The sequence below is a fragment of the Helianthus annuus genome, chromosome 17 (genome assembly GCF_002127325.2).
Source record: "Helianthus annuus cultivar XRQ/B chromosome 17, HanXRQr2.0-SUNRISE, whole genome shotgun sequence".
Classification (NCBI taxonomy): Eukaryota; Viridiplantae; Streptophyta; class Magnoliopsida; order Asterales; family Asteraceae; genus Helianthus; species Helianthus annuus.
Genome location: NC_035449.2, coordinates 41,536,489 through 41,561,213, shown reverse-complemented (window position 1 = coordinate 41,561,213; position 24,725 = coordinate 41,536,489). Strand labels below are relative to the sequence as shown.

Genomic DNA, 24,725 nt, shown 5'->3' with positions numbered 1-24,725 from the left:
CCATGTCAGTGTCTTCATCATAATACCATGATCGGATGACTGGGTCCATATTTGCATTTGCATTGTTCGATCCAAATTTTCTGGTTAATCTTCTTATAACCGTCTATGTTTTCTCACAAAGGTTATCAAGAGGGACGCCAAGTGCTAGGATCTTCCTCTGTACTTCTTTTTCAAGTTCATTATGCCTTTGATTGTTTTAACAAACACTCTTCTTTTGTTGTCAAAACGGATTACGAATCTGTTGATTCAAAGGTTGAATCTCCATGAAACGATGTTTGCCATTTTTTTTCTTTCAGAGTTTTTTTTTTTTTTTTTTTGAAATTTGGCATTTTGGTTAAAGATGGCGTTTTTATTATGATCAATGGAAGTGATGGTAACGTCTTTTATATATTGATGTTTTTGGCGCGTATTTTAGGAGAGAATTTTTTTATAATAATGTTAATAATAAACTTTCAGTTACTGTTTGTTCACCTCTATCTGTTAAATCTGCAACGTGTTTCATCATTAAGTTTGGCGTTTTTGTATGAATGACGTTTTAGATCATTATGGCGTTTCATCTAGAAGGGACTGATGTGTATGGCTTGTAGGTTAAGGCGGGAATCTTGAATGATGTTTTGCTCATTAGTTTGGCGTTTTGTATTAGAGCAGTAAAAAGACCCTTTTACCTTTAATGAAGAGCGTCCAAGTAATAAATTTGATATTATTTACGAAAACGTCACTGCACAATTCTAATCTATAGATTATTTTAATCTAACGGATGAGAGGCGTTCTTACCGTTTTCACACTTTTAGGCGTCTTCCCTAAATCCTGCCTCTGTGAAAAGGAAGAGGAAATATTGAAAAAGGAAAGAAGGCTTATGGTTACCATGGTTTAATCCATGCCAACCATAGTGGATGAGCTAGGGGTGTTCATCGAATCGAATATCGAATTTTCGAATTATTCGAATCGAATTGTTCGAATAATTTTTATTTTTCCTTGAATTCATATTCGATTCGAATTCGATTAAAATCTGTCGAATTCGATTCGAATTCGTATTCGAATAAAAAACCCAATTCGTATTCGATTCGTATTCGATTAAAATTTCGAATTCGAATCGAATTCGAATAAATTCGATTTAATTCATATTCTTTAAAACATGTAAAAAAACTATCAAAATGAAACATAAATTTTAAAGCAGCCATAAAGCACGATATCACATTAAAAAGTTTCAAATAAAGTATCACAAGTCTAAAATTCAAAACGAGAAGTCGAGAATAGTCACTCCACATTACAAGTTAATGTTTTTATGGTTAGAAATCAATTGATAGATTTGTTACTTAGGTTTTACTTATGGGTCATGTAGTGGGTTTGGTAATGGGTAATTTTAATACTGGGAAAAAAATTGAAAATAATTTATAGTATAGCTTAATAAAAGTTATATATGTATTATATATAAAAATAATAAATAAAAATGTATAATTTTTATTCGAATTTTGAATCGAATCAAATTTGAAGTTATAAATTCGTATTCGATTCGTATTCGATTTACTTGACTCGAATTGAATCGAATTCGAATTCGAATTCTTATAATCGAAACGAATTCTTGATAATCGAATCGAATTTAAACGAATTTCGAAGTTTTCGAATTCGAAACGAATCCTGAACACCCCTAGGATGAGCCAAGAGAGTAATATAACAATCCATTAATGATCCTATGTAGAATTAATGACCCAACCTATGTCCCATATCCTTTAGCTTTAGACCATGTGTAGTGGTTAAGCCAAAAAATGCCGGCGTTTTGCGACACGTGGCAGTCCAGTCAGCATGGGGCATTATTACAAAAGTGGCGTAGTGGGAATAATGCCCAATAACGCCCATGCAATCATTCACAATTAGTTTTTTTAATTTAAAACATAAAAATCTTCATTAATTTAAAATAAAAATTACACTACTTGAAATAAAAATTAGCTCGACGTCTACTACTAGACGTCATGGTACCTACTAGCGCCCACTTTGGACTTTTTCGTAGTAGATCCCAACACTTATAGTACGGGAAAGGGCATTTCGTTTTCTCGAACTCGTCCAAAGTCTTCGTTAAAACCCCAACGTCACCTTCACCGCTCGGGCGATTATCGTAGTTACGTTGGTACACTTCTTGGAAGACATGACACTTGTTGTTGATGTCGGTCCATTTGCTAGAAATGGAATCTTTGTCCCGATGTTCGCCTTGACCCCACGTGCTATAAAAGAGTGCACGAACCCTATCCCAAAAAACGGGGCCCATTTGAAAGTTTGCTACAAATTGAAAAAATAAAAGTAAAAATATAAGTTGTATGTTAAAAATAAAAGTAAAAATATAAGTAAAAAAATAAGTAAAAAAAATATAAAAGTTACCAATTTCGTGGTCCTCCGAAACGTCGAGCCACGCCCAAGTCAACGTGAATTCCTCGTCCTTCGTCCATTTAAGGTGAGTATTTTTACGTCGAGGTTCGTCTTTTTCCTTCTTCTTATGCGACCTTCTGCCGCGTTTCGATTTGTTTGGCACCGGTTCGGGTTGCGTCTCCGGCACGACATCGACATCGGGTTTGGCTTGTTGTTGTGAAGGTTGCGACCCGCCGGCTTGACCATAGCCGAAGGTGGGAGGCACAGACGGAGTGGCGCCACTCAAGTAAGACGCGTACGTTAACACGCTCGGGTCCATGTCTTGAAGGTTATACGGGTGTTGCGGTTGGGTTGTGTTCGGGTTCATGGGTCTTGCGGTCGGAATTGATGCATATTTGTATAAAATATAGAAGAAGTAGGAGAGAAAGCGTGAGTTTTTTTATAAAAAATAGGAAGAAGTGGGTATGATTTATATAGTGGGTAAATTTTGGAATTAAAAAAATAAAAATATTAAACAATTGACCGTTGGCAACGGTCATATCTCTCGCCCCTATGCACAATTCAGCGTTTTATTTAAAACGCCAACTTGATTTAAAAAAAAAAAACACCAAACAACGCCTAATGTAAGGGGGGGGGGTTGAGCGTTTTTTTTTTTTTTTTTTTTAAAACCGCCACACTACGAGTGTTCTTAGATAAGAATCATCTCAAAACTTATAAATTTGTAAGAATTTAAAGAGACTCATCTTTCACATAAATGTTTTGATCACTAGTTGAAATAAAAAATAGTATATTTTGTTGACATTGTAATTTGTTAAAGAGATAAATAAGAGCATTCACATCCATTCCATCATATTTTCACCATAAATTACATTAAAAAACACTACACTTTTTCTCTCATTTTCAATTAAATAATATTATTTATACCTTTATCATTACATTTTCTCTCTCCTTCACTCACAACCACTTTTAAAATATATTAAAAAATTATTAGGGTGAACAGTGTCCCCCTAAATATACAGATGAACAGTAATATTTTCTCTCTCCTCCACTCACAACCATTTTTTATACTCTTTACATTTTAAAAACTCCACACACATTATTTGATGGAATGAATGTGAATGCTCTAAAACATGATGTGGGTATATTGGTAATTTAGCCTCACCTTTACAAACCTAACCCTAAATTATCTCCATTTTTTTTTTTTTTATCTCTCAGTCATTCACATATCATCTGATTCGTGATTCTGAACACAAATAAACAAAACTGATGGATAGTAGTAAAGGAAAAAGATCGAATAAGATGTTGTTTCCGGATGAACTTCAAAAACAAAAAGTACGAAGATGCGGTGATCGAAAACCACCCGTCCACACGGGCAGACAACGTTGTCTGTCAACATCAACTGAATTTTATCGAAGAATTGGAATCTGACGCCTAAAGACCGCCAATGATCCACAAGCAATGTATGGAGGTTCATTCATTGCCATCAATTGCCGTAGAATATAAGGTAATTTGTATCTTTTTCGTATTGTTTGTAAAAATAATATGAATTTAGTGAATGCTAATTTCCATATTGTTTTGAGTGTATTCGATCTATGTTATTCTTCATTTTTCACCATGGAGAATGCAATATTATAATAATGATACATTATATGATTAAATTTATCATCACAAAACAATGCAATATATATGTTTTATATTGTAATTAGTCTTCATCCGAAGGTTTTATATTGCATCAGAAAGTCTTCATTTATGTCAAACCGAAACGTTTGATCGCCATTTGTAAGTCCTACTACATGAGATACTGCTTACTACTATAAGAATAACATCGAGGTTTTATGTAATATATTTTTTGTAAAGTGGACAAGAAAACACTACGAGGTCACAACAGAACGTATGTTGCATATGAACATGGGAGTTTAGTCTATCTTCTTTCTTCATCCTTTGTACAATGTAACTACAAAAAAAGAGTCTAACGTGGCCTATCTAATGTTTGAAACATCGCTTGTACTAAATTTTTGTTGAACCTTTTAGGTTTATTGGTCATTGTTGCATAGCCTCTGTCCTGTATTGAAAGCACTTATAGTTCATCGTACCAATGACTGGCATAACAAAACCAGTGACCCATATCAATAAGCGAGACAAAATAACGAGGGTGTTGTGTGAAGCTTTAGTAGACGACTATGTGACAAGTGGTATCGGAGTGGGCCGGGGCTTTGGAAAAGTTGGCAAGTTATATAGCCACAATCCCAAGAGTTTATAAATAAGCAATGGCGGTGAGATGAAGCCATAATAAGTTTGAAACCCTCATCCCCATCGAGTTAAATGCATCATATATTCATATCCAACATCCCCATCCATGCTACCTCAAAATAAAATATAAAAGTGAAGTCCGGTTCAAGTTGGTTCATTTTAAAACCTAAGGTTAGATTTTATTTATATCTTGGTTTGGTTTGTATCAAATGATGTGGAACTAATGAAATATCTACGTGAATGATGATTTTGATTATGAAATTGTGCTGGTTGTCACTAAGGTCATGTTAGTCTAAACAGGTATGTCGACTTGTGGGACTTTTATAATACGTGTCTTTTAAATTTTGCTTTCAAAGGTATATGTTCGTATAAATATAAATTGGCATAACTAAAGGGTGTGGGGGTCATGGTTGGGACATAATTCGCCACGTAGGAACATGAATGGAAGACTATACCACCCCCTTCCCTAATCTATTACGGTTTGCATGGATTAAACCATGGCAACCATGGCCCTCCTTTCCATTTTTCAAGTAATCATTTCCTTTTCTTTAAACAAGGATAAATTAAAATAAATAAGGCGACAATGGTTTGGGTCATGGCCATACCCTTCGGGTAGTGGTTTTGAATTGTGGATTAGAGGTGAGTGACATGACACTGACATGGAGGGTCATGGTAATCATGAGGGTCATGACCACATCCTATAGCCAAACACCTCTCATTTGGTAATTGATATAACTTATTTAATTTTAGCATTACCTAGTTCAATTTCTAAATCAAAATTCTAATGTTTAAACAAACAAATTAAACTTCAACAAATCTAGCAATAAATATAAGAGGCAAAATTGATATCCAAAGGGACCAAAACTTACAAAAATACTAAACACAATTTTGCACAAAAAAATTGATTATAGAAAAAGAGAGAATAATATTATTGGAAAGAAGACAGTGCTACTGAGCATGTTTAAAGAACCACCTGCTAAAACATAAAAAAATAAATAAATAAATAAAGATTACTCTTTTAAGTGAATATATTGGAATATTATTGAATGTCTCAGATGAAGAACACCATTGGAACTAACAAATAGCTGAAAAAAATTGATATAATTAAGGTTGTTGTGCACTATAGTTTAGTGCCAAAGTTGGTTGGTAAACAAGTTGAAAAAAATTCTTCACTTTTGTAATTATTCAGTGATTAACAAAATTTCTCATCTGAAGAAACAAGCAGAAAATTGCTAGAAAAGTTTTCTGATAAGGAAAATGCTGTGAAGTTGGAAGAAATTCAAAAGACTGCATCATGACCTGAAAGAAAACTTGACATCATTTTTGTCTTAACAATAGTTTTAATTGCATAACCCTTTTTTTTGTTTTATTTAATAGTTTAAGATATATAAACAATATTCTTAATCTGTCACGTTTTGTCATCATCATCAGGAGCATTTGATGCCATTCTGGCATTCAAAAATTCTATAACTATTTTATTTATATGTGATTTATGATATGCAATTTGAGAAACAGCATGATTGAGTTGGTTGATGGACTTGTGTGGATTTAAAACTGATAATAGAAATGTGCTTGAATGCACTTCTTTAATATATATTATTCATATATATCATATGACATGTTACTAGTTATATCATTACACGAAACTAGGAGAATCTTTCTCTGTAGCATTTCCATCGTTGCTCTTCATCCTTCTAAGTTTAAAAGAAGATACTGTCTGAATCGGTCTATCTATATGTCGAATAAAACTGTAGCATAACGCCCCTGATATCGTCCCTGTTATGGGACCGAAAATGTACACCCAAATGGCCTTATAGTTGTTGCTAGCTAATGCAGGTCCAATGGTGCGTGCTGGGTTCATCGATCCTCCTGATACTGGTCTGCAAATTAAATATGCATGTGTTATATATATATATTATTTAGTTGATTCATTAACATATAAGGAGTTTAATTGTAGTTTTAAAGTTGTACCCTGCTAAGATGGAAGTAATGCATACTGATGATCCAACTGCTATACCTGCTAGCTCTCCTACCTACAATTAATTTTAAGATGCTCGAAATAACTGATTTTTTTTTTATTACCAGTTTACCGTACTCCATAGTTTTTATTATTTATATGTGAAACAATCATTCTTACGGCTTTAGAATCTGTTGCGACAGCGGAAGTGACAAACATCATACAAAAAGTGACTATGATCTCCATGATTAGAGCTTGTAGGTCAGTCCCTGAAGGTGTTGTTGTCCCCAAATGTTTTACTTGTTCAAGCAACACTCGTAGGGCAAATGAAGCTGAAATGGAGCCAGTCAGTTGTGCTGCGGCGTATATTGGAACCTTCATAAAGATTAAACTACCCCGATTAGTTATTTGATTCACCAAAAAGGTATACTTTGGTAACATAATTGGTCTGATCTTCAGGTAGCTTAAGTAGAGTATAAATAATGGTAGTTTTTTTTTTTGGCATGTGTGATGTGTCTAGTTGGGTTGATTCAAATTGCTTTCTTTTCCAATCTTTTTTTCTTTTTTGATTTTTAATTTATGGTTACTAACTTATTACAAGTTTTCGAACAAATGGATTCTGGAATTGATGTTTTATAAACTCATAAGCACTACTTATATTTATTTGAATTGACAACCTAGCTATACATTAATATTGAAATTATTCATTGCCAACTACTGGTATGTCCCTAGGTGGCCCATCACATGCCCTACAACTTGGCATGGTTTTATGGTCTCAAAGACTCAAGGTCCCATCCTTGTTACTTTAACCACATACGATTCGCGATTTTGGTTTGAATTTTTTTAGATGTATGGTGCCAACAAGACGACGTGTACATACAAGTGTGGTCTAGTCAGGTACCTACCTGAATCCAAGGAAAGTGACCAACAGTTGCAAAAGCTAGTGTGACCGCAGGATTCATGTGTGCACCAGAGATATGTCCAACAGCATAGATCATAACAGTTACAATGAGACCACCAGCAACTGAGGCTCCAAGCTGTGACACCTTACGCTCATCACTTGTGGTAAGTGCCGCTGCTCCACATGTCACAAACACCAACAAGAATGTAGCCACTACTTCTGCCACCACCTGTTGACGAAATATCGCGAAATCATTATAAAGATGATATATCAATATGAAATGAATGCGATCATGGAAATGCTATCTTACCTTTCGTGAAAAACCTGGAGGGTAGTCAACTAGAGATAGTATAGAGCGTTTGGGCCTGTTGTTTGTTGTAGTGTTGGGTAACTCGTGCCCGCAACTATTTGGATGTATGTCTGACATGGTTATGAAGGTATCTAGATATAAAACAAGATCAAGAAACCCAGTAGGTAGGTGGTGAGGGAGTTTTTATGATAGTTGTAGGTAGAAAGTGAGACTATCAATTGATATCTTTAAGTGCTCGAGGTTCTTCTACTTATATACAATTCTTAGTGCATGTACAATTCTTAGTGCATGTTGTACAGTGAAAGGCATATAACTTTTAAATAATTAAACAAGATGAATTATGGGCCTCAAAACTAGTGATAAGAAATGACTCCACGCAACTGAATTTGGCCCATCGATCGTCAGCCCTAAAACCCAACGTTTTTTGCATTGAACTACATCATCTATTGAAATCTGTTTGAAATTCCTTTCGCTGGCACATTAACCTTTCTTCCGCATTATATTTTACCTCACTCCAAGAAAATGGTTTAACCCCTTAATTTCATCTAACCCTATTTTTTGTGGTTTTTGATTTACAAAATAAAAAAATAAGAGTGAATTTCAAGGATTGTCTTTTATCTTTATACCCATTTTCAGGCGCTGTCCTTTATGTTCAAAATCGACGAGTTTTGTCCTTTATGTTTTCATATCATACACGTTTTGTCCTTTAGGCCTAACCCAGTTAGTTTTTTCAGTTAAATTTGGTCATATGTTTTGCACATGAGGGCATTTTTGTCAATTCATTTTCATTTTCATGATCCGGAAATCAACCCCAGCCAGGGGCTCTGCCCCTTGGACCCCGCCAGGGGCTGCCGCCCCTGGGACCCCGCTACCGGGGGCTGCCGCCCCCGGACCCCCGCAAAGATCGTAAAACGCAATGACTAAATCAAAAATCCAGATCATGAAAATGAAATTAAAGAATTTCTTACATGGATTGAAGCCGATTTCTTCATCAATTGACGAAATTTGAATGATAGAAACACTTATCAACACTAGAATCGAACGAATCGAGTAAGCTGAAGAACACGTTGATCGGGTTCTGAATCATCGATTGGTGATGAAAATCGCATTATAATGTAGTGATTATTGAGATAGAAAGTGAAGAAATAGTTGAAGATGATGGGTTTTGAAAATGGTGGGTTTTTGAATTTACTGGATTTTGAAAAAGGAAGAAGAAGGAGTTGGATTGACTAAAATACCCTTTCTCTTATTTTAAAATTTGCCACATGTCATAATCCTATGGCTTCCTATCCTTCCTAGCGAAAATTAACTTCCTATTTGATCTTTTCCCATAAAATACAAGCTAATAATATACAAAACAATTATGTTAATATACAAATAATATTATTAAAATAACACCCTGGACGTATAATTGCATTAAAAAAACTAAGATCTTATCCAGCATCTTATTTGGAAAACATAACTAAAGATATTTTTCTCTGATTGTTTTAAACAAAAATATAATCTAATTCTAATAAATGATTCCATTAAATGTGATGGGATACTCTTTTATTTAACTTAATATTAAAACTATTAATATTAATATATTAGAATATAATAATAACTAGCGATTTTCCCCGCGCTTTGCGGGGGGAATTCAGTTGGTATATGTTCGGTTCCTTACGCTATCGACACTCGCTATAGTAATCGAAAGAGAAAACCTTACACAGGGGCGGATCTATAGAGGACCAAGGGGTAGCCTCCGCTACCGCTTGGTCGGAAAATTTTTGACATTTTTAGTGTAAATTTTGGAAAAATTTGACGTTTTTTCGATTTCGTTACCGCCTATTTATGAAACGTTCCCGCTTGGTCGGAATCCTAGATCCGCCACTGACCTTACATCGATCGGAAACAATAATAAAGAATATCAATATCAATACTAGTACCGATGTTGTTCTGTTGATATCGCTTCGGTTGGTTTGCATTATTTTTATTTGTTTAAACATTTCCATATAAACTTTATTGAGAACAATTATTGTGTCGCTATTGTACGAACCCGAACCAAAATTAACTAAAAAAAATTTGTATCGGTAGCGATATTTATTTTTATTGTTTTTGTTTTCGATAAAATAAGATACTATCTCTACCATACCATACCAAACTGAATATCGGTAGCGGTATGTATTAATTTTTTTAGTTTTGTTGATAATTTGAACCAATCGATACCGTTCGAACAACATCGGTGTTGGTATCGATGTATGTTTTCGGTCGATGTAAAACACGTGTTGATATCTAAACCGAGTGCATGAATTCTATCGGTACTATAACGAACCGAATCGATACCGATACATGCACACGGTAACGTATCGTCACAATGCACGAACAAATAACTTGGAATGTTAAAAAAATATAGACACAAATTTTGAATATTTTTTAAAGTTAACGAACGTAAGTTTATATAAAAAAATCAAAATGAATGCTTAATAAAATACTACTAATAAAAAATACGAAACAAATACCTAAGAATAAAACATCAAGTCAGCTCCGAAACAAATACCTAAGAATAAAACATCAATTACTATTTATTACTAAAAGATCAAATTAATAAAATACTACTAATAAAAAATACGAAAGTCAAGGTTAGAATATCTTAATAAAATACTACTAATAAAAAAAGAATAAAATATCAATTACCATTTATTACTAAAAAATCAAATTAATAATAGATAAAATAATTATTAAAAAAAGAAATTACTGTTAATTATTAAAAAAAGGAAATGACTTTAATTATTAAAAAAAGAAATCACTGTTCATCAACAATTTCTATTAATAATAATAAAATAATAATAATAAAATAATAATAATAATAATAATAATAATAATAATAATAATAATAATAATAATAATAATAGGTAGACAATCCTGTAAAAAGTGCTCAAAGTGTGAAAAGTGTGAGAAGTGTATTATAACACTATATATAGTACTATATAACACCATATAAACACCGTATAACAATATGTAACACCATATAATACCATATAATACCATATAACACTTTGTAACACTATATATCATTATATAACAAATATAACATTATAGGTTGTCTGATAGCATGTCTATGATAGATGTATAGTGTTATATTTGTTATATAATGATATATAGTGTTACATAGTGTTATATGGTATTATATGGTGCTACATATTGTTATATGGTGTTTATATGGTGTTATATAGTATTATATATAGTGTTATATTACACTTCTCACACTTTAGACTCTTTTTACACTATCCTTACCCAATAATAATAATAATAATAATAATAATAATAATAATAATAATAATAATAATAATAATAATAATAATAATAATAATAATAATAATATATTCTATGTGTTGCATAATAATATATTATAAACCCGTTATTAGTTAAAACTATTATTATTATTGATATTTTTAGAAATATATTATTAAAACACCTAAGTTGGGAAGGGGAAGGTCTTGGGTTCAAGTCCCACAGACGACAAGGATAAAAGAAATTAGCCGTTCAAAAAAAAGTTAAAACTATTATTATGAATTATATTTTTAGAAATATTATTAAAAAACTATTATTAATGATATTTTTAGAAATATTATTAAAAAACCGTAGTACTACAGATTAAATATGTATTACCTTAGCTTCAAGAGTTTGTAAAATAGCAGGTTGAGTAGTAATATATCTAACTAGTATTGTTAATATATAATTTTTATCTTTATTTTTTTATTGTTATTATCTATTTAAATTTATATAATAAATAAATATCTCACATTTATTATTTTGTTTCTCACTTTTTTATTTTGTTTCCTTCTCCTATTAAATAATAATATTAAGTCATGATTAACAATTTCTGTAACACCTTGAATATTCATGACGAATAATATGGCAACACATATCCAATCAACTCTCAAATATGTCAGATTAGTTGGACGAGAGGGACTAAATATGTAAAAATGTAGAAGTTTGGATGTGGAGGGGTCATTTGTGACAAAGTGCCAAATTTTGGCTTCTGAAGGTTGCTTACAGACTGCAAGGCATATGCCTTACGACCGTAAGGCATTTGTTATTATTTTTGTTTCTGATGGTGTCTTACGGACCGCAATGCTTATGCCTTACGGACCGTAAGGTATTTGAATTACTGTGGGCGTGTTGAGTTCCTTACGGACCGCCAGCTACCACCTCTTACGGTCCGTAAGAGGTGCGCTGGAAGAATGCAGCTGGCATAACAGTAGTCTTCTCCCTGCCACTTCTCTCGCGAAATGCCACCTTTCCTCTGCTTCTTCCACCTATGTGGACACTAGTTATCATCTGAGAAGCCTTGATAACAAGTGGCATAATCTTATAACCTTTGTGCAAGTATAAATAGAGGCCTTCATGAGCCATGTAAACTTGCACCTTCAATTCTCATTCTCTAATCTCTTTAGAGCGGCTTCTGATTTATAGATCCTCTCTAGAGTCATAACACTCCATTGAACACTTGTAAGTGTTATCCTTAGTCTCTTTTCATTTTATAGGCTAGTTATTAGCCGAAAGTCAATCAAATTGACTTTTACTTTAACTTTCGGTTATGACCATTTCGGTCAAGCCAATGTTTGAATCAAACATGGCTACGTGATCGTAATAATGTAGGTGTTAATCCCCTATGAGGGCACCTTCTGAAGATCACGTTATGTTGGTCAAATGACGGGTCAAAGTTTTATTAAATAAAAAGTCAAAACGCAGTTTTTCGTAATTAATGTAAAATGAACTTCTAAGTATCGAAACCTTAATTTTTGACATTATATCAGTATGTATAACATATTAGGACATGTTAAACCATGTCCAACCCGTCATTTCCTGCTTAGAGCTCGGTTCGCAACCGAAAGTCAAACAGTTTGACTTCTGCTTTGACTTTTGATTCTGACCCGTTTAAGTTAGTTTAGCTACTGATTTGAAATTGTTTTATGATCATATTATTGTCGGGTTTTTATACAAGTCCACATAATATCGTTTGTCGGGTTTTATACAAGTCCACATAATATCGTTTGTCGGGTTTTTATACAAGTCCATATAATATCGTTTGTCGGGTTTTTATACAAGTCCACATAATATGTCTAAATAATGACTAAAATGCCCTTTTTGCGCATAAATTGGTTTTGAAACAAAATGAACATATAAACTGAATTTGAAACTGATGTAACGTTATATTAAACATGTTTTGGCATATTGGACTTAACATAGACCCATCCAATCAACCGATGTCGCCTATGCGCGTACGGTTGACTTATATAACATAGTTTATATAAGTTAGCCGAATCGGGTCAAAACCTTTCCAAATCAGTTCTAATCAGAATGTATGATTGTTTGACCCATATTATACGAGTCATACTACTCGTGAGGGTGCAAACCACATTCTATCCGGTCTCCGCTTAATCTAGCGAACCGTACCTATTTATTATAAGTTAACTAGTCCAAGTCATATGACTTGAATAAGACCCGTTAATGTGACAACTCGTATTTTGAACCTAACCTAGTATGACTCGCTTGAACCTTATGTGAATATTTGAACTGATTGTGTGAACTTGAATGTTATGTGATTATGATTTTTGTGACATTGTGCATCGGATATAAACGGACCAAACTCCAACCCACTTGCCTACACAACTCATTCGGTCCATGTGGTTGGACTCGAAACCGTGGGGACGGCCCAAGTGGGGGTCGGCCCACCTTTCTTAAACATGTAAACACTTAGGGGAGAGTTTTGTTCTCTCATTGTTACAACAACACAAACACACACCAACCCTAAAGAACTCTCTCTCCCTCTCGGCTACTTGGAACCCGGCGACACACCCACACCCTACAACCGAGGATCATTCTTGTCCCTTCTCTAGTTCGGTTAGTAATCGATATGTTTACTGTTAGTTTAATTATCGTTGTTGAATGGTGATTGTTACCCGAGAACATGCTTATCGGTTGTGACTTTGATATTGGAATTAGATTGTTTGTGTTCATATGGTTCGGTGATTTTGATACCGGTTGATTATGTGTTATGATTATTTGTGTTCATATAATACGGTTCATAATAGGGTCAGATTTTAGAGTTTAATCCGATTACATGTTATATGATGTATGGGTGTTCATGATTAAGTGATTTTGGGATTTCCGGTTTTAATAACAATATGAACATACATGATTCTGTTTAGAAACTGCTGTTTGATCCGTTTTGATGATAAACAAAACTGTTAATTGATTCTAATTGAATTGCCAAAAGTGTGCATAATCAGTTACGGAAATTATGAGCTGTAAATCAGGAAATCAGTTACACATCCGGTTACGACAGGAGGTTGCGAGTCGGGATCTCCCATTGCGACTCGAAACCACACACGGTTACGAGTCGAAACCAACACACACACCGACACGAACAGCATGAACCGAAACCACGGTTGCGAGTCCTGTTGCGACTCGTAACCGGACCATGACAAGCCGAGACCACAGTTGCGAGTCCCGTTGCGACTCGTAACCGCCTTTGGTTGCGACTCGAGATCGCTGGTTGCGACTCGGGACCTTTCTTTGTTGCGACTCGAGACCATACATGCTGTTGTTGGGCCTGCACGAATCCAAGCCCAACAGATTGGGCTGAACACTTGGACACTGTCTGTTTACGTGATGCTTGTTTACGTGACTGTTTACGTCGATGCTTGTACCACTTGTTACAATACGTGTAGAACCTACGTGCAGTACTTGAATACGAAACTGATTGGTATGATAACTTTGGTAGGACGTGGTTGATTGCTTATTAACTTAATTGAACTGTGTGAATCATACCGAGCAACCCCAGGTGAGTTCATTGCATTTTCTCAAGCATGCGTCCCGGTGGTTTGGGACAACGGGTAAACATTTGGAAGGGAAACTTGGGGTAAACAACTGAAACATAGAAACAATCATTTACCGGATTGCCTGTAAGGCAATGGGGTAATTAGTTGATAGCGCTATTAGGTTTGGCACCCTCACACCGGGCCGTAAGGACGGGCGTGAACTAATTACTGGGACAACTTGTAACACGGATATAAGACCTCCTACAGTTTGTCAAGGTTGTTTGATACCTTGACTTTACCAATGCCTGTAGGGCATTGGAGTTAGGCATTCCCATCATTGACGCTGCATACGGTACAACGAACGAATTAACAACGATATCAGAAACATACAACGAGTTGACTTAACTAATATCTGGTAACTTCCCACGTAAGCAACACCTTGAACTCACCAGCGTAGTCTGACACACTTGTTGCATGCTTGTAGGTCGTTAACTGTGAAGCGTGGACTTGCTATCTGGGAGTGCTGGAGTTGTCATGGATCGAAGCTATGAGATTACTAGTATTGACACTTTGGTTTTAAGTTATTATGAAACGATTACAAAACAATTTATTATATGCTTCCGCTACTCGACATTATTGAATTGATAACATGTTTTATTAAGTATTTTCTATTGGTTCAATGTGATTGGTGGCTCAGACTCTGATGTGTAACACGCCTCGCGGGGGTTTCCGCAGGTGGTATTTTGGGGGTGTTACAGTTTGGTATCAGAGCCACTGGTTATAGTGAACTAGGTTTTAAAACGTTTTGTAAAACCAGACTATAACCGAACAACTTCGACCATCGATCATGACACTCAGCGCCAGATTGCAAGGTTCGCTCCTCTCTCACTTTATACATTACTTGCTTAGCAGTCACACACCCACAACGTATATGAACTGAAACATTAAACACCATAGTGACTTGATAGTGTGACACTACTCTTCGACTCATGTAGATCATAGACCTGTAATACTGTCTGTTGTGTTATTTGAACGGGGGAAACTTCGAGCGTAAGTTAAGAGGCACTGAGACAAGCATGCAAATTGCCTTATTATTATGGGTGCACACTTAATAATAACGCGGGGTGCATGCAAGTCCCAGTGAGGCTTATCGAGCGTGAGAAGGGTTCTGCCTTACTATATGCAAACTTGGTAGTATATAGATATCTGTATGACACCTGACTTCCATCTCGTTTCGATTTCTAAACCGGTTTATTCCCAACTATAGAAACATGAGTGGACGAGGACACGGACGTGGCAACATCAACATGACTCAGGCTGAGTTGACTGACCTAATCAATACCCGCGTGGCTGAGGCTCTAGCAGCCTATCAAGCTGGTACGGAATGTACCAAGTACTCCTTATTCTTATACCACATACACGTCTTTTCATTCCTATAATGTGTTTCCTCCCGTTATTTAGGTCAGCAAGCGCAACCTCAACCTAACCAGCCTGTGTGTACCTTCAAAATGTTTATGGACTGCAAGCCACAGACCTTCACCGGGACTGAAGGGGCTGTGGGACTCCTAAGATGGTTCGAAAAAGCAGAGTCCGTGTTTGCTATCTGTAACTGTCCCGCTGGGGACAGGGTGAAATATGCTGCGGGTACCTTGGCTGATGGTGCCCTAACATGGTGGAACGCCCAAGTGCAGTTGTTGGGCATTGAGGCAGCAAATGCCACAACTTGGGAAGATTTTAAGGAACTGATCAGGGAGGAGTACTGTCCTCGGGATGAAATTGAGAAACTGGAAAATGAGTACTACAACTTGAAGATGGTTGGGTCTGAAGTTGAAGCGTATGTGAAGCGATCATATGAACTGGCCGACATGTGCCCAAACTTGTCCCGGCCTATGCCTAGGAGGATTGAGTTATTCATCAGAGGGTTGCCTCCGCGTGTGAAGAGCTTGGTCACTGCAGCCCATCTCAATGATTTGACACAGATCGTTCGTCTGACTCATAAGATTGTGGACCAAGAGGTGGAAAGCGAATCGTTACCTCCGCGCATTTCAGCCACTGCTGCTGCTACACTCACTGCCACTGCGTCCGCTAACGATAACAAGCGGAAGTGGAGTGATTATGACAAGGCATCCAGTGCTGGCCAGACTCAGAAAAGGCCAGACAACAGTAACCGCAACATCAGCCAGTCGTCGTCTGTCAATCAAGGCCAGGGAAGTGGTCAAAGTCAGGGCTCGTATGCAGGAAAGAAACCACAGTGTAATAAGTGTGGCTACCATCATTTCGGGCCATGTAGTCGCACGTGTCGCAGGTGTGGTAAGGTGGGCCATGAGGCCAAGGATTGCAGGGCTTCACAGCCCAGGCACCAGCAGCAACAGAACCAGCAGAATCAGAGACAACAGGGACAACCACCCCAGCAGAACCAGGGTTTCAGGAAGGGGTGCTTTCAATGTGGGGATGAGGGCCACTTTAAGCGGGATTGTCCTCAGTTAAACCAGAACGCCAACGACAACAACAACCGCCCGAATAACAACAATGCTGGAAACAACCACAACAACGGCAACAACGGGGGTAATGGTGCTCGGGGCAGAGTGTTTCAGCTTGGAGCAGGGGATGCCAGGAATGACGGCAACGTTGTAACTGGTACGTTTCCTGTTAATGATCGTATTGCTTCTGTATTATTTGATTCGGGTGCCGATTGGAGTTACGTGTCCCTAGAGTTTAGTCAACGATTAGGGGTAACCCCAACACCCTTAGAAGTTAGACAAGTAGTGGAACTAGCAGATGGTAAGACGATAGAAGCCTCAAATGTCCTTTTTGGATGCAAACTAGATCTCGTGGGTCAGGTGTTTGATATTGACCTCCTTCCCGTTACGCTCGGTAGTTTCGACATAGTGGTAGGCATGGATTGGTTGTCCAAGCACCAAGCCGAAATTTTGTGTAAAGAGAAGATCGTGCGTATCCCTCTCCCTGATGGAGAGTCACTGTTAGTTCAAGGACATCGTAGTGGGACGATGGTCGGGATTATCACGGCCATGCGTGCACAACAGTATCTACAAAAGGGGTATCCTGCACTGTTAGCACTAGTTACCAACGCTCAGTCTGAAGAGAGTAAGATTGAGGATCTACCAGTGGTGCGAGAATTCGCTGATGTATTTCCAGAGGAGCTACCAGGGTTACCTCCTCACCGTCAAGTAGAATTTCAGATTGATCTTGCACCGGGAGCAGCTCCAATTGCTCGAGCTCCTTACCGGTTAGCACCAGGAGAGTTACAGGAACTGTCTAATCAACTGCAGGAGTTGTTGGACAGGGGCTTTATTCGACCCAGTTCTTCGCCTTGGGGAGCCCCAGTTTTGTTCGTAAAGAAGAAAGACGGGTCATTCCGTATGTGTATCGACTATCGAGAGCTCAACAAGGTGACCATTAAGAACCGCTATCCGTTACCACGTATCGACGACTTGTTCGACCAGTTGCAAGGGTCGAGTTTCTATTCAAAGATCGACTTAAGGTCGGGTTATCACCAGGTAAGGGTTAGGGAAGAGGATGTTCCCAAGACCGCCTTTCGAACGCGCTACGGGCACTATGAGTTTTTGGTCATGCCGTTTGGATTGACCAATGCACCAGCAGTTTTTATGGATCTCATGAACCGCGTGTGCAAGCCATATCTCGACGAGTTTGTTATAGTGTTTATTGACGACATCTTAGTCTATTCCAAGAACAAGGAAGATCACGAGCGTCACCTACGTCTCATCCTGGAACTCTTGAGAAGGGAACAACTGTATGCAAAGTTTTCTAAGTGCGACTTTTGGATTCGGGAAGTGCATTTCCTTGGGCACGTTGTTAACGAGAAAGGGATACATGTGGACCCTGCGAAGGTGGATGCAGTTAAGAATTGGGCGGCACCAAAGACTCCGTCTGAGGTGCGTCAATTTCTTGGTCTCGCTGGATATTATCGAAGGTTCATTAAAGACTTCTCGAAAATCGCGCAACCTCTCACCTCACTGACACAGAAGCACACGGCGTACTCGTGGGGAACGAAGCAGGAAGAGGCCTTCCAGTTGTTAAAACAGAAACTTTGCAGTGCACCGATCTTGTCTTTACCAGAGGGCACCGAAGATTTTGTGGTATATTGTGATGCTTCGATTCAGGGTCTCGGTTGCGTGTTGATGCAACGCGAGAAGGTAATAGCTTATGCTTCTCGTCAGCTAAAGGTGCACGAGAAGAACTACACGACACACGACTTGGAGTTAGGAGCGGTAGTGTTTGCGTTGAAGATTTGGAGGCACTATCTGTACGGTACCAAATGCACCATCTACACCGACCATAGAAGTCTCCAGCACATCTTCGACCAGAAAGAGTTGAATATGCGACAACGACGATGGGTGGAATTATTGAACGACTATGAATGTGCCATCAAGTATCATCCGGGCAAGGCGAACGTTGTAGCTGACGCCCTCAGCAGAAAGGATAATGCACCTAGGCGTGTGCGAGCATTACAACTAACGATTCAGTCCAATCTCCCTTCCCAGATACGAGACGCTCAGTTGGAAGCGTTGAAACCAGAGAATGTTCGAGCTGAAGCTTTACGCGGCTCGAGACAACGGCTAGAACAAAAGGGAGACGGCGCTTACTACGTAACTGGACGCATTTGGGTCCCACTTTTTGGCAACTTACGGGAACTTGTGATGGAAGAGGCACACAAATCACGTTACTCTGTACATCCTGGATCAGATAAGATGTACCATGACCTGAAAACTACCTACTGGTGGCCCAGCATGAAGGCTCATATAGCAACCTACGTCAGCAAATGTTTGACTTGTGCTAAAGTCAAAGCAGAACATCAAAAGCCCTCAGGGTTACTGCAGCAACCAGAGATACCCACATGGAAGTGGGAACAGATCGCTATGGATTTCGTGACAGGACTACCAAGAACTCAGGCTGGGAATGACACTATTTGGGTGATTGTTGATCGCCTCACGAAATCAGCACACTTCCTAGCAATCAAGGAAACGGACAAGTTTTCTCAGCTGGCAGCAGTGTATCTCAAGGAAGTGGTTTCTAGGCATGGGGTGCCAACTTCCATCATCTCAGACCGTGATCCGCGTTTCACTTCAGAGTTATGGCAGTCTATGCATAAATCGTTTGGGTCCCAACTTGACATGAGTACCGCTTATCACCCGCAGATGGATGGTCAAAGCGAGCGCACCATCCAAACACTTGAAGATATGCTTCGGGCATGCGTACTCGACTTTGGAAAAGGATGGGAGAAACACCTACCGTTGATAGAATTCTCCTACAACAACAGCTACCATTCAAGCATTAAGGCAGCTCCGTTCGAAGCACTGTACGGACGGAAATGTCGTTCACCTCTCTGTTGGCATGAGGTGGGTGACAGCCAGATCACAGGACCTGAATTTGTTCTTGAAGCATCAGAAAGCATCGTGCAGATCAGAAACCGTATGGCCGCAGCTCGCGATCGTCAGAAAAGCTACGCTGACAAGCGTAGTAAACCGCTGGAATTCGAAGTTAATGACCGCGTTATGTTAAAGGTTTCACCCTGGAAGGGCGTGGTGCGTTTTGGGAAACGCGGCAAATTAAACCCTCGTTATGTGGGACCATTCAAAATTTTAGAACGGATTGGAAAGGTGGCCTACAGGTTGGAATTACCTGCTGAGTTGGGTAATGTCCATGATGTATTTCACGTATCACAGCTAAAGAAGTGTTTGGTTGACGAAACCCTAGTAGTACCATTCCAAGAGCTAAAGATAGACGACAAATTGCAGTTTGTCGAAGAACCAATTGAAATTATGGATCGGGAAGTCAAAGTTCGTAAGCACAGCCGCATACCGATTGTCAGAGTTCGTTGGAACTCGAGACGGGGTCCAGAGTTCACGTGGGAACGCGAGGACCAGATGAAACTTAAGTATCCACATTTGTTCCCCCCAGATCAGGCAGAACCTAGTGAACCTAGTGTTGAGGCAACTAGCGAATTTCGGGACGAAATTCCCATTCAAGTTGGGGAGGATGTGACACCCCAGGAAAACCAGCAAACGATGTAACCTACCTAGCTTTAACTTGTATAGCTTACGTTAGTGAGTGCGTACCAAATTTCGGGACGAAATTTCCTTTTAGTTGGGGATACTGTGACAACTCGTATTTTGAACCTAACCTAGTATGACTCGCTTGAACCTTATGTGAATATTTGAACTGATTGTGTGAACTTGAATGTTATGTGATTATGATTTTTGTGACATTGTGCATCGGATATAAACGGACCAAACTCCAACCCACTTGCCTACACAACTCATTCGGTCCATGTGGTTGGACTCGAAACCGTGGGGACGGCCCAAGTGGGGGTCGGCCCACCTTTCTTAAACATGTAAACACTTAGGGGAGAGTTTTGTTCTCTCATTGTTACAACAACACAAACACACACCAACCCTAAAGAACTCTCTCTCCCTCTCGGCTACTTGGAACCCGGCGACACACCCACACCCTACAACCGAGGATCATTCTTGTCCCTTCTCTAGTTCGGTTAGTAATCGATATGTTTACTGTTAGTTTAATTATCGTTGTTGAATGGTGATTGTTACCCGAGAACATGCTTATCGGTTGTGACTTTGATATTGGAATTAGATTGTTTGTGTTCATATGGTTCGGTGATTTTGATACCGGTTGATTATGTGTTATGATTATTTGTGTTCATATAATACGGTTCATAATAGGGTCAGATTTTAGAGTTTAATCCGATTACATGTTGTATGATGTATGGGTGTTCATGATTAAGTGATTTTGGGATTTCCGGTTTTAATAACAATATGAACATACATGATTCTGTTTAGAAACTGCTGTTTGATCCGTTTTGATGATAAACAAAACTGTTAATTGATTCTAATTGAATTGCCAAAAGTGTGCATAATCAGTTACGGAAATTATGAGCTGTAAATCAGGAAATCAGTTACACATCCGGTTACGACAGGAGGTTGCGAGTCGGGATCTCCCATTGCGACTCGAAACCACACACGGTTACGAGTCGAAACCAACACACACACCGACACGAACAGCATGAACCGAAACCACGGTTGCGAGTCCTGTTGCGACTCGTAACCGGACCATGACAAGCCGAGACCACAGTTGCGAGTCCCGTTGCGACTCGTAACCGCCTTTGGTTGCGACTCGAGATCGCTGGTTGTGACTCGGGACCTTTCTTTGTTGCGACTCGAGACCATACATGCTGTTGTTGGGCCTGCACGAATCCAAGCCCAACAGATTGGGCTGAACACTTGGACACTGTCTGTTTACGTGATGCTTGTTTACGTGACTGTTTACGTCGATGCTTGTACCACTTGTTACAATACGTGTAGAACCTACGTGCAGTACTTGAATACGAAACTGATTGGTATGATAACTTTGGTAGGACGTGGTTGATTGCTTATTAACTTAATTGAACTGTGTGAATCATACCGAGCAACCCCAGGTGAGTTCATTGCATTTTCTCAAGCATGCGTCCCGGTGGTTTGGGACAACGGGTAAACATTTGGAAGGGAAACTTGGGGTAAACAACTGAAACATAGAAACAATCATTTACCGGATTGCCTGTAAGGCAATGGGGTAATTAGTTGATAGCGCTATTAGGTTTGGCACCCTCACACCGGGCCGTAAGGACGGGCGTGAACTAATTACTGGGACAACTTGTAACGCGGATATAAGACCTCCTACAGTTTGTCAAGGTTGTTTGATACCTTGACTTTACCAATGCCTGTAGGGCATTGGAGTTAGGCATTCCCATCATTGACGCTGCATACGGTACAACGAACGAATTAACAACGATATCAGAAACATACAACGAGTTGACTTAACTAATATCTGGTAACTTCCCACGTAAGCAACACCTTGAACTCACCAGCGTAGTCTGACACACTTGTTGCATGCTTGTAGGTCGTTAACTGTGAAGCGTGGACTTGCTATCTGGGAGTGCTGGAGTTATCATGGATCGAAGCTATGAGATTACTAGTATTGACACTTTGGTTTTAAGTTATTATGAAACGATTACAAAACAATTTATTATATGCTTCCGCTACTCGACATTATTGAATTGATAACATGTTTTATTAAGTATTTTCTATTGGTTCAATGTGATTGGTGGCTCAGACTCTGATGTGTAACACGCCTCGCGGGGGTTTCCGCAGGTGGTATTTTGGGGGTGTTACAGTTAACGTTCTAACAGATAATAGTTCCGTCCATTCCAGACTAGGAGCCTCCAGTAAATTGTGCATGTATTAGTTATTTTGATATAACGGTTGTGCTTAATATATCTTTGGATTGTAAAGGTAAGCTCAGGTAAATACTCTTAATCTATTTTCCCTATACGTGCTTGGGATACAGTAAAATATTACCGCTTGGTCAGGTATGGGATCAATGATGAATGAGGTCCAAAATCCAAATAACCCGTTTTAATCCGTTATGCTTGATAACTTAAACATTGGGGGTTAATGCGACCATGTCCTTGATATCCACGGTCACTTAATTGCAAGTGGCGACGACTTAAGCGCGAGGTTTAAGCATACACCTAACTAGACCTGGCAAACGGGTCGGATCGGGTCGGGTCATGGGTCAAAACGGGTCAATTATAAAAAAGGGTTGTTTTGGTTCGGGTCGAAATGGGTCCGGGTCAGAACGGGTTTCGGGTCGGATCGGGTCAGGTTTTTTTTTTCTGAAGCTTATTGAATATTAAAAACATTTTTTTTTATAATTTCATCACAACAGCAAAAACAAATTTTGTATTGGCTGAAGACTAGAAGTGGTAACTATTGCTAAAAGTCATGTCGGCTTCAACAAGATTTCGATCAAATTTACATTACAATCGTCTTCCTTTCAACCATTTGCTTATTTACTGCAATTCTCTTAAATCATAATACAACATAATTGTTTTCTTTCTTAAAAAATAAAAAAAATAAAGAAAAAACATGGCACAACTACCGACCGCATACGAAGACACATATTTATGAGGTATTGTGAGACAGACACACGACAAATCCGTAAACATCTACGGCACACATAAAGTACCTGTAATAGAGCTGCAATGGTACCAAAAGAGTTCCACAGTAGTGGAGCCAAATCTTGAAACAGTTTTTATGTTGTGAGATTACGGAATCTGACCCTGAATCATGGATATAGATTGAAGAAAACGAATAAACGATGAATTATTGATAGTGTATAAAATAGTGGTACCTTAGAGAGTTCAAGATGGGCAAGCTTAACACATGCTATGATATGCCTTTTTCTCAAACTCAGCTTGTTTCTTTCACTGCTAATTTATCACACATAAAACAAATATTGCAACTCTATAAAATCATTTTTAAAATTGGCAAGATGGGCAAGGTTGAATTGTAAGGTAATGTTGTTTAGAACGTTAAAAATGCATTCTCACTTGCTCAATGGGACCAGAATCATAAAACTAAAGATAATAACCAAACCAGAACCATAAAAATAAAGATAATAATCATAGAAGTCTGGTTACAAATTACTAAAGTTGCAAAAAATCTAACCAGAACCATAAAACTAAAGTTGCATTGAGTAAACTGAAAATTACAAAAGATCTAGTTCGGTTCCTTGCACTTACAAAAGATCTGATTCAATAACATACAAAACGTCTTGACGAATTGTGTTTCTTCACGGATGCTTCCTTTAAAATCCTTGTGTTATAACGGGTCAAATTTATCGTAAATATATATAATAAATTGTTTTAACATTGTCTAAATTAATTACCTAAAAGTTCCCAAAAGTTGGAATCAATGCTTCAATGTCTTCAACAAGATCTTCATCCATTTCGTTCTCGTTTTCATCTGAACACGTAAAAAAATGAAAGTTGAATTATTAAATAATTTATAATTATACAAATTAAGTTGCAAAGAGAATGAACTTTAATACCTTTTAAATCAAATAACCAATCACGTGTGCATAGCAATGCTTCAACATTTGATGATAACAATGAAGTTCGATACTTACTTAGCACCCGACCTCCGATACTGAAAGATGATTCGGAAGCAACAGTAGTAATCGGGATGCTCAATATATCGCGAGCCATTATAGCCAGTTTTGGATACCTTACTTGATTCTCCTTCAAATATTGTAAAACATCAAGTT

General features: G+C 38.0%; 1 protein-coding gene across 1 annotated transcript; it reads right to left on the bottom strand.

The window, feature by feature from the left end:
• Positions 1-6,158: 6,158 nt before the first annotated feature.
• Positions 6,159-8,012, bottom strand: LOC110884547 (aquaporin NIP2-1). The gene is made up of 5 exons (XM_022132265.2): positions 7,780-8,012; positions 7,474-7,698; positions 6,749-6,943; positions 6,583-6,644; positions 6,159-6,491 (listed from the first exon to the last, which is right to left on the bottom strand). The coding sequence occupies exons 1-5, from the start codon at positions 7,894-7,896 to the stop codon at positions 6,248-6,250; spliced, it is 843 nt and encodes a 280-aa protein (XP_021987957.1). The 5' UTR covers positions 7,897-8,012; the 3' UTR covers positions 6,159-6,247.
• Positions 8,013-24,725: the final 16,713 nt, after the last annotated feature.

Coding starts and splice junctions, on each gene's coding strand:
- LOC110884547 (XM_022132265.2), bottom strand. CDS start 7,896: ATGTCAGACATACATCCAAATAGTTGCGGGCACGAGTTACCCAACACT. Junction 7,699..7,779: donor CTCCAGGTTTTTCACGAAAG/GTAAGATAGCAT, acceptor TTTCGTCAACAG/GTGGTGGCAGAAGTAGTGGC. Junction 6,645..6,748: donor TCGCAACAGATTCTAAAGCC/GTAAGAATGATT, acceptor AATTAATTGTAG/GTAGGAGAGCTAGCAGGTAT.